The sequence below is a fragment of the Drosophila subpulchrella genome, chromosome 3L, assembly GCF_014743375.2.
Source record: "Drosophila subpulchrella strain 33 F10 #4 breed RU33 chromosome 3L, RU_Dsub_v1.1 Primary Assembly, whole genome shotgun sequence".
NCBI classification, from domain to species: Eukaryota; Metazoa; Arthropoda; class Insecta; order Diptera; family Drosophilidae; genus Drosophila; species Drosophila subpulchrella.
Genome location: NC_050612.1, coordinates 7149773 through 7161239, shown reverse-complemented (window position 1 = coordinate 7161239; position 11467 = coordinate 7149773). Strand labels below are relative to the sequence as shown.

Below are 11467 nucleotides of genomic sequence, written 5' to 3'. Positions count from 1 at the left end.
AAAGTATCAGTTAATGGGTTACATTTCCGAGTTTATTAAAACTTAGAACTCAAGTAATGCATAAAATTCATTTTAAGGATGGGATTCCTAGCAGTCCTCTATTTAATATCATGTTTTTAAATTCATCTTTTCGACATCTAGATATTAGTTATTATAATATTATTATTAGAACTAAAGTCCTTGTTAAACCCTCTTATTGCTGGAATATTTAAATTCTCCGATGGGTCTGCCCTCAATTTGAGATTGCTTGTTGTTCTGCCAGCATTTGTAAAGAGAATTGCAAAGGGTTCGGCTGGCATTTTTTCTTCTAGAAGCTCGGAACCCCCCCGATTCGCATTGTCCCTACTGACACAGCCAGACTTTGAGACCGGCGCTCTTAACTCCCAACTTCCAACTGCCGGCACCCTTAACCCCACAGTGCCCCCGCCCCGCTAGCAGCCAGAACAACCGATAGCAGCCAGAGACAGACACATGGCCATCGAGTATGTAGGTCAGGCGAGTGTTCGGGGCTTTTATGAATTGCCAGCAGCTGACTTGACTTGATGGCAGCAGATTTTGGTTTTCATTTTGCAGCCAAAAAGCCAAAGCCAAGACGACTAAAAATCAATAACTGTCCGCAAGGACACCGAAATGGGCGCCAAAGTGGGTGGCTGGGTGGTTCGCTGATAAAACTGCGACAAAAAGATTTCAAAATAAGCGACAGGACGCGAAGGAAAACAACAGAAAAGTGATATCGAACACGGAGGAGCGAAATTCGAAATTCTACCCAGCAGTAGACAAGTCGAGCAATAAAGCAATTAGCAACCGACAAGGGAGATAATACAACTAATTAAAAGTAAAAGTTATGCGTCAGCGAATGAGATTTTTATTGAGAACACAAAAGGACCTTGAGCTGCCAGTGGGAGTGGGGGTGAAAGTGGGCGTGCCAGCTGATATATAGCCACCCCGGGTGGGAGTATTAAAATGCTGTTAACCCAAACAACCGTGCCAGGCCAGGCCATACCCCACCTTTATCTCGGCCTAAATTATGAGGTTATAATTCACAATTAAGCAAACGCAAGCATAAAACATAAGCACATGACATAATTACGCTCAGCTCTTTCGGATTTATATGTAGTGTGGCGAAACTAAGGCAAAACTGTGAGAATGGCACAAGGATCTTGGGAAATGCGGAGGACACTGCCCGTCTTTTGTGCTGCCCCACTGTGACCTCATCAGATTGCCGAGCTCGGTAGGAGATTCAAATCAAATTAATGAATGACTTTTGCACCTTCGAGTAGAGCAGAGAAGAGTGGACAAGGTTATTTGAGTGGTATTTTGAAGTAGACCGAAATAATTAAGTGACAGAAGTTTGTGTGATGCGTATTTGCCAGAGTTCCAGAGACTCTATTTAAATTAATATTTTAGCTAGTCAGTTATTATTAAACGTATGTTGATATATTAAATTCCGATCTGCGTTATTTAAATGAATAAATTCAATTTTGAGTAATAGCCTTTAATAAAAATAAAGGAACATATGTTTTAAAAGTGAAATTTATTAATAATGCCTTATTTTTAACCACTTTCCCCTTAGAGTTTACCCCATTTCTTGGTCGCCTTGAACCGCAAAATAGTTTAGAACTAGCCCCACATATTTCTACCATTTAATTCCGTAATTGCACAACTTAGCTGGAGAGATTGTTGACCGTAATTGTAATTATTCGACTATATCGCCCCATGCTCTGCAATTGTTATGTTTATTTGTGTAGGAGACCCAGTTTTGTTTGACTTAATTTGTGTCACCCAAATATTGTACTTAATTTAGTATTTCTATGCTGATAAAATATAAAGCTTTTAATTTCGGCTATTTATTAATGAGCTTTTTCCATATAAATAGCATTAATTTATTCGCTATCTATTATTCGTGTGCGTCTGTCGCAGCGAGTGTGTTATTATTTATTGCTAAAATGCATTAAAATTGGGACAGTCCGCGGGGGGCGGATTATTTATTTGGTTGCTGTTGGCTGCCATTAACTGACAAATTTTCACTAATTGCATTGCATTAATAAACTGAAGTAACGCAAACATAAACAGCGTGAAAATCAACCGGGAAAAATGCACGTCCATGACGGTGAATTATTGGCGATGATGGAAAACGCCGTCTAATTGCAACTGCAATGCCGAAAGCGACTGCATTCGAGGAATGCGGGAGCAACAAATCAAAGGAATACCGATTCATCGACGACTGTCTGCGTATGCCATAAATATGCATCAATGCCAGGCCACACCCCCTTGTCGCCGCCCCCTTGCAGGCATTATAATTTAAATGGACTTTGGAAAAAGCAATTAAATGAAATTAAATTTGTGTGTGTGTCGCTTAATCCTGCACTGAGCTGCATGCATAGTTCATGTTATCCTGCAGCGAGGAGTGCGCCAACCGGCCGAAAGGGTGTGGTCAGGACCTCCACTCTTAGCCGGTCTCCCCTTCCATCCACTCCATGTAAAAGTGCGTGCCAACACCTCGACAGGACAGGAAGGATAAACAGGAACAGGAGCCGCGTGGTTGAGAGGAGTGGTAGTGGGGACAGCATTGCGTAATAACATTGCGTGTGGCTACACAGGGAGAAAATTCAACCATAAGCTTGATTATTTTCATTTAAGCTCTTCAGGTTCTAAAAGGTCTGGTGAATTCCTTTTCCGAGGATCAAAAACTTGTACTATATTTAAAAAGTCTTAGAAAGTTAATCAAAACAGTTCCCCTTAAAAAAGTATAGTTGACACTGCATTTTATGGCCCTTTACAACACTTACCTGAACTATTTTCTATGGCATCTTAAGGTATTCCAGTCTTTTTAAGAGTATTAAGTATTTTAACTGGCATCTTTAGGTAGTCCTTTTTATTCAAAGCTCCAATCTTTTTACAGGCATCTTAAATTCATTCAGTCTTTAAAATCCTTTAAATTGTTTAAATTATTTTACATTTTACTTTTTATCCTTTAAGTACTCCCATTTTCTTCTGTGCACGTGTGTGTTTGTTGAGCACTTTTCATATGAATATGAATTGCTTGCGGTTGCATCAAGTGGCACGCGAAATGCACTCAAAGTGCATTCAAACACACTCGCCACACAGACACAAAGCGACTCGCAGACAGAGAGCAGACTTCATTTGTGTACGGGTTCAGTTATCGGGGGTTTATTATTATTATAGTACTGATGACCATCTCATCCGCGTATATGATTAATAATGGAAACTACCACAGGCAAAAGATTTGATTCGATTTCACTTTATAGTCAACAAATCGAAAACACAATATTTATTGAATGTGGTAATAATTTATTTTTCTAAAGCCCCTAAAGGTAGTTATATTAAAAATAGTTTGTATGCGTTTATTTCTTTAATAAACATTTTGAAATAAAGTTCTTATTTGTACCCACACTCCCAAAAGAAAACGCTCTTGAGGACTTCAATTTTTGAAATAAATTTGTTTATTATTGTTGCTTGACTTCATATTGTTTTGTTTCTTTTTTTGACTTCATTAAGTCTATTTTTCGTCTCTCATCGTTCGCTTGTTCAGTTAGTTTTGCGATTATTTAAAATAAATTTCCACTTACACACTAAATAATGGGCCATGTTCATTTTAAACAAAAATTGTCAATTGAGAAATACGCTTTCACATATTTTTCTGCCTCGGTATAATATTTCGTATATGTTAATGTATACATAGAAATCGACATTAATTTGCATAAGTGGCATTTAGGAACACAAAAATCTTATAAAGTATTTTATTCATATTTATCGGTAATCTGTCACTTTTTCTGCTGGTCTAACATCGTTGCAATTGTTTTTTGAGTGAGTGATCGGGAATGAAATGTGTTTAAAAATTAGTAAACGTGATTTGAAATGTTCAAACTTTAAAATGTAATATTTTGTTTTTCGTCTTGTGAATTCTATAAAATGGAGATTTAAAATTGGGTTTAATTGGTTTTAAGTGAAATTTTATTTCGAATGGTAATTTATTACCATTGGATGTTCTTGCTTATTAAATTTATCTAAAACTTTTGCGAGTAACTTTTCATTATTTTGGTTTTGCAGGGAATTTTCGACGGTTTCTGTACAAAACTAAGACCAAACGAAATTTGAAGTACATCTGTTTTGCAGCTTGTCCAGTGTGTAGTTTATAATTATAATGCTTAGTAAATATTTATTAGTAGTATCTCAATTGATTTAGGCCATTTGCTTTGCTGTTGTTTTTTGTGTTTTAGTGTTTTTATAAATTCATCTGGGATCAATGTTTGTTGTATTTAGTTCATGAAACTTCTTATTTATTGTATACATTTATATAAGTATTTATATATGTACATTTCGCGGGCAGACATGCGAAAATATTATTTATTCATGTATGTTGTATTTGTTGTTTGCATAATGGAAAAAATGTAAAATAATAATAATGCTCCCATCCCGATTATGGCTGCCGATTCCGCTCCCCTTCAATCAATACGCTTCTGTTGTTCTTATTTGCTCTTTTGTTATTTTAATGGCATGCCATTAAATAATTTCATTAAACGCTTTGTATGGCCAGCGAACAACATTCAGCAAAAAAGCCTGAAAGTATGCTCAATTGATTGTTTGTTCTGTGTTATTTTCCTTGTTCTGACAGTTTCCTTAACCAATTGATGCGGATGCGGATGTAGAACGCGGATAAGTAATCAAATAAAAATTAAAATGCTTAAATAGTAAATACACTCTTGGAATTATGGAGGGAAGGAAACATGGATTTATGTGGTGGATAAAAGATAAGTTGACTTGTCTATGAATTATTTGCGTTAAGTAACTTTGTAATTTGATATTAATAGACAAAAAATCAATGATTAAAATATGATGTGAGCTTTTTTCATTAAGTCTAAAACCAATATTTATTTTTAGTAAAAATTACGATGTTCATTTTTAATCAAAGGGAGGCATACAAAAAGGGCTGTGGTGAAAAAACGTTTTAATTTGAAAAGGAAATAATGGAAAAGTCGTTGTAAATTGTAATTGCTTTGCAGACATTCCTATAAATCGCCTAGCCAAGCCTGCTTTTTGTGCGGAATCCTACCGATGTTATTTAAATGAAAAAATACGAGACCATTAAGCCCGAAACTGCAACGCGTTTTATTCATATTTTCCGATCGGGTTTCGTTTGGGAGCTTAATTGTTATCAACGGCAGCTTCATCGGGCGGTCGGCTCATCATTATCGCATTTTCAGGGCGACTATATGCGAAAGTTGGCGTGAGAGGGGATATGATTTACTATAATTTTATTTTCAATTCGTTGAGTGTCAGCTATTAATATTATTATTACGCGTATTTATTCTCTCTGTGTGTGTGTGTTTTCATCGCAGTTATTATTATGACTTTTTATTGTTTGCTGCATTTTTCACGCGCTCTGTGGGTGCGAATTTTCGCTCTGTTTCTGCTCCTTTGCATGTTTACCAATGGCATTGTTTGATGTTTATCGTACAATTTCCTTACATGCTAATTAATTTTCCTGGCTATCTGATGATGTCGGAGGGGGGCGGGTGGAACAGTCTGGGGAAGTGGAAAATGATTGGGATTTTTTCATCGTTTTGTTTGCTTCTCATACATTTATTTTCATTCAACATGGTTTTTCTTATATTTGTCGTAGCTATGTAATATTAAATAAATTAAGGATCGTAATATATTTATAATTATGTACAGGCCCTTATGTAAAAACCGCTTTGTGTCTTTTTACAATGGTTGCTAAATTATTGAAATCTCATATAGTTTTTTCTCCTCTGGCTCTATTTACAGGGTTATCAATTTTAATTTATTCGAAGAACTAAAAGTATCAGTCTGTTTGAACCATCCCAAAAAGTATGCTAACTGCCTGCCACTCTTCGTATTTATAGTTAATGTTTAGTTTAGGGTTTTCCTTTAATTTTTATAAATTCACTGGTTGCGCAGTCTGTCTCCTGCTGTTGTTTTCTTTAGCTAACCCCTAGACTTAACCCCGTTACGCCCACAGGTTCTTCTGCTGATCCTGATCCTCGTCCTCGTCGTCGTTCAGGCTCAAGTTGGACTCGTAGTGGGTCAGCTCGGGCTGCCGGCTGTTGTTGCTGCTGCTGCTCATGGTGACGCTGCTCTGGGTGCCGCTCTCCAGCAGGTTGACCCCTATGCCTCCGCCCCCGCCGCCGCAGGAGCAGAGCAGGTCCTCGTCGCCGATGCAGTTGCAGGACTTTTTGCAGTTGTACTGGGCACCGCCCGGGGCCACAAAGTTCGAGCTAAAACTGGAGGGCAGCACCGAGGCGGGCCCCTTGACCCCTTGACCCCTCTTGCCGGTGCCCAGGGTGACGCACTCGCAGTTGGCATTACTGCGGATCTGCTGCTTGGCATAGTCCACACTGTCGTAGGCCGGGGCAGCACTGGGCAGGTAGCTGGGCACCGCGTACTCGTGCTGGCTCCTGCGATTGGCCTGGTGGCCGTGGTGGTGCTGGTGCTCCAGGGTCTTGGCCATGCCACTCAGGTCCCGCTGCTGCTTCTTGGACAGCTGGTTCATGGTGTTGAACTTGCAGGCCGCTGCCGCGGCGGATGCGGAAGTGGGTATGGGCTTGTATCCCCGACTGGCTGCCCCAGCTCCTCCTCCCGCGGCCCCGCACTCGTTGATGGTGGCATAGTTGTTGCTGCCACACTCCGCATAGCGGGCACTGGGGGGCGGTATCACCCCACCATTTCCCGCCTGATACTCGTGACTCGTGGCGTACATGTTCACCGAGGTGGTTCTGGCCGAGAGACAGCCGGACACCACCCTCTTGTTATTGTTGCCCCGACCATTCGGCAGGGGCAGGGCCAGTCGCAGCTTCTGCCAGAACTTCTTGTCGTCCCACTCGATGCAGGTGCTCGTCCGCAGGTAGTGCCGCATGTCCATGTCGATGTCCCGCTGGGGCAGGTCCCCGTACAGGATGAAGACCACCCGCTTCCTGCGCTTCACCAGCTCGTGCAGGGCGCTCTTGTACTCGAAGCGACTCCACTCGTTGTACAGGAAGTTCTTGGACAGCACCAGGACGAACTGCTTGGCACTCTCGGCGGCCTCTATCAGGGCGTCCGTGATGTAGGCGTTGATGTTCACGTCCCTGTAGTGCAGGCACAGCCGGTAGCCAATGTCGTTCTCCAGGGTCTGGGCCAGGATCTGGTTGACGAAGTGCTCGTCCTGCAGGCTGTACGCGAAGTACGCGTCGTTGGGCCGCTCCTTGTCCAGCTGGTCCACGAAGCGGGGCGACTTGTAGCAGAAGTTCATCAGGCAGCTGGTGGAGTGGGCCCACATCTTCAGCTCGTGGCGGTAGCAGAAGAGTCCAAAGATCAGGCCGAAGAAGGCCACGAAGGCGCAGGTGGCCACCAGGAGCAGGGGCAGCAGACCCTCGATCTCGTTGGTGTGCATGTAATGGGCCACTCCGTCCCTCAACGTGCACTTGGTGCCGTTCTTCTCCCGCAGCACACTGGTGGCATTGTTGTAGATGCAGCTCACCCGGGAAGCGTCGATGATCTTCTCGGAGCTCTGGCCCAGGTAGTTGCGGAACCGCGCCAGGTAGCCGCACTCGCAGCTCCACTGGTTGTCCGCCAGGCTGATCTCCACCAGGTAGGGATTGGCGCTCAGCTGCCAGACCTCGAAGTGCATCAGGCGATTGCCGTCCAGTCGCAGGACCTCCAGCTTCCTCAGCATCTGGAAGCTGCCGTTGGCTATGCTGGCAATCTTGTTGGACTGCAGGTAGAGCTCCCGCAGGTTCTCCAGATTGTGGAACTCGTTGCCCTCCAGGCTGACTATGTGGTTGTCCTCCAGGTGCAAGATCAACAGGCGCTTGAGGCCGCTGAAGGTGGTGTTGTATATATGGGCCACATTGGAGTTGTTGGCATAGAGCACGGCAAGGTTCTTGCGGCCCAGGAAGGAGTGCCCTGCCAGCTCCACAAAGTTATTTCCATCTATATACAGCTCGGTGGTGTCCATGGGCACTCGTCGCGGCATCTCGGAGTAGGCGGCTCCCGAGCACTCGACGATGTTGGTGGACCAGGTCTGGTCGTGGAAGCAGGTGCAGTTCGTGGGGCAGGTCATCTCGCAGTCGCAGGCATCGAACTCACAGCAATGGCAGACAGCGAAGCAGTGGGTCTTGTAGGTGCACAGAAAGTGCTTGGGCTCGGCTTCTATCAGGGGTATGTAAGCCCTCTCCCGGTTGTTCAGCAACTTGCAGTATATGGTCTCCAGATCCATTATCCTGGGATACTGACGCGAGGTAATGTGGTTGATCTTTTGCAGCCAGTCGATGTTGCAATCGCAAGTGAAGGGATTTCCCCCGATATAGAACTCCGGCAATGGCCGATGTTCCCAAACCGGCAGAATCCTCAGGGACTTGATATCCAGGGTGGTTATTTGATTCGCATACAGGTCCACCCTCGTCAGGTTAGTTTTGTGCATGAAGGTATCTGGATCCACTGTGGTTATCAGGTTGTCGTTCAGGAACAGCAGTTCTATGGAGTTCGGTATGGAATTGGGTCCAATGCGCTGCAGCTGGTTGAAGCTCACATCCAGAGTCTGCAGTTTCAGTTCGGCATCCAGACCAAATCGGTTTGACAGCGAACTCAGGCGATTCTTGTGCAGATCCAGCCACTGCAGGGTGGAGGGAACATGGCCGTAGTCGAAGGATTCCAGGCGATTATCGGAGATGTTCAGCCAGAGGAGGGAGGGCATGTTGCTGAACAGGCCATTGATGTCACTCAACTCATTGCCATCCAACCGAACAGCCTGAATACTGGAGGTCATCTCGAAGGCTCCTGGTTCCACAACCGCAATGCGATTTCTGGCCAGATTCAGGATCTGCAGGCTGGGCAGATCCTTGAAAGTGTTCATTGTGATGTTCTCCAGATAGTTGCCAATCAAGCGCAGGCCGTAGAGATTTCCCAGACCCTTGAAGGCACTGTCCTCCATCACGGTAATCATGTTCTCGCCCAGATCCACGGTCCTCAGATGTCGCATATTCCTGAGGGCCAGCGGCACGGTCTTCAGCTGATTGCCATTCAAATTGAGGTCCTGCAGGGCACTGCAGTTCCGGAAGGCATCCGGATGCACGCCAATCAGGGCATTGTTGTCCAGCGAGAGCAGCGAGAGGACATACAGTCCATTCAGGGCATATGCATCCAGATACTTCAGTTTGTTGTGGGACAGTAGAAGCGTGTGGAGATTGTTCATCGGGGCGAAGGTGTCCGCAGCTATGTTCTCCAGCTGATTGTGGCGCAGATTCAGGATCTGCAGGGTGTACAAGTCACTGAAGATCTCTGGTTCCAGCTTGGTCAGCTTGTTGTGGGACAGGTTGAGAAGCACTAATCGGATCAATCCCACAAAGGTGTTCTTGTCGATCCACGTGGAGGTTATCTGGTTCATCGAGAGATCCAGAGCCTGCAGCTGGTCGAGATTCGAGAAGAGCTGGGGGTTCAGCACACTTATGGAGTTGTTCTGCAGATACACCTCCTGGATAATCTTGGCCTGCTCGGCAAAGAGCTCCGTGGGCAGGGCCACAATTTTATTGGAACTCAGGTTGAGGACCTGCAGGTTCTTCAGACCACTCAGAGCCTTGTCGGCTATCATGGAGATGCCATTGTTGTTGACCGACAGGACTCGCAGCCGCCTCAGGGTGCCGAAACCATTGGCCGGCAGGACCACAAAGTCATTGTGGCTCACATCCAGGTACTCCAGATCCAGAGAGCAGCTGACACTGCTACTTTTCCTGGCCGATTCGGTTGTGGAGGAGGATTCGGTGGAGGCAGTGCCAGGAGCACTGGCTGGCTCCTTGCTGCGGTCCCGGAAGCCCAGCTCGTTGACATCCTGCAGGCGGTTCTCGCTCATGTTCAGGGCCGACAGCTCGGACAGGGTGCAGAATATGTTGTCCGGCAGCGACCAGATGTTGTTCGAACTGAGGTCAAGGCGCTCCAATCTGCGGGTCACAAGGAAGGCGTCCGCCTCTATCTCGAAGTTCAGGGCGGGCCACAGGATGTTGTGGGTCCGCAGGGTCAGGTTGCGCAGCTGCTCCAGGCCATCCAGGACCTGGCGGCCCAGGCGACCCAGCTTGCAGTACTGGATGGACAGCTGCTGGAGCCGGGCCAAGTGGGCGAAGGACTGGGCCTCCAGGCGGCTCTTGGCCATGATCTCGTCGTTGCACAGGATGTGCAGGGCCACCGTGTGCTCCGCGGGAATCACACTGAAGTTGGTGGTGTCGAACTCGCTGTTCACGGTCCGTAGGTTGCAGGTGAGGGCTATTTCCGGCTGGTCCAGGCCCCCAGCCGGCATGAAGTGGCAGTCGTCGGGGGCGTCGTACAGCGAGGGGTCGCCCCCGGCGCCCGAGGTCAGGGGTCGCAGGGTTCTCGCCGGGATCGGGGGCTGCATCAGCTGCGAGTTGGAGACCCCGGCCTCGCCCATTATCGCGTTCGAGTGCGACAGCTGCTGGTGCTTGCTGGACAGCGATTCCGTGGTGTGCTGCTGATCCTGGGCCAGGACAACGGGCAGCAGGAGCAGCATGTAGTAGATCATTTTGGCGACTATTTCGGCTTGGAGACACCAGAAAAGGGGGTTTCTTCGCGGGGGGCGAGGGGACAGATGTCGGGAGAAACGAAAAGAAAATCAATTCCACTGGCTGGCCAAAGAAAAGTCTGCGCACATATTCGGCATATTCGGCTTTTGTGCTCCCTCTACTTCAAGCCAGATTTTCCTTATTTCCCCACCGAATTCTTTAGTTAATTATGCTCTCCGTGCTTTCTTCTCTCTTACAACCGGCACATTTTTCGGGTTTTTGTATTCAAATTTTACTACTCGCTTTGGGTTTTCAATTTTCTCGTTTTTCGAGGGATTTTGTTTATTACACGTCGCGTTGTAGGAACCTTTGATGAATTTCAATTTAGCTGCGGGCGCGAATTCTATTATCACTTTTTCTATAATATTCGACTGAGCCCACTTTTCCACGGGCATGTGTGTGTGTGTGTTGGTGTGTGGGAAACTTGAGTGGTGCAGCGTCGATTTTCCGGTTCGTAATGTAACGCGCACGTTGGCTGATTTTCGACTGACTGCCGCAACGTGCGCAACCTCTCTTTTAAATGGAGAGTCGTCCCCGAACTCGAAACCCCGAAAATCCGAAAAGCCGAAGGCGAGCCGAGCGGCGCTGGAAAAGCGCCGAAGAGCAGCCGACAGGCTCTGCACAGGCGGGAAACTCTCGTAGTTCTCGGAGTTCTCGGAGAGCGTGACCAAAGGGAAATTCGCTCTGCCTCGGAACGGATGCTGGAAAATGTTTTTCTTTCTCTCCATCTAATCGCATCAAACAGCTGGCGTTCGTTCGTATTTTCTTTGCTTTTTCGTATTCCGTATTTCGTATATCCTTTATTTTTTGCCGCCGATTCGGAGATAGATCCCCGTACCCCCCGCCGCCAACCGGCGACTTCGAGCTGTCTCTGTTTT

At 46.0% G+C, this 11467-nt stretch overlaps 1 protein-coding gene across 1 annotated transcript; it reads right to left on the bottom strand.

The window, feature by feature from the left end:
• Window positions 1-3480: 3480 nt before the first annotated feature.
• On the bottom strand, window positions 3481-11060 carry LOC119554144 (toll-like receptor 6). The gene has a single exon (XM_037864921.1). It carries the CDS (start codon window positions 10547-10549, stop codon window positions 5993-5995), a length of 4557 nt encoding a protein of 1518 aa, XP_037720849.1. The 5' UTR covers window positions 10550-11060; the 3' UTR covers window positions 3481-5992.
• Between the last annotated feature and the right edge of the window lie 407 nt (window positions 11061-11467).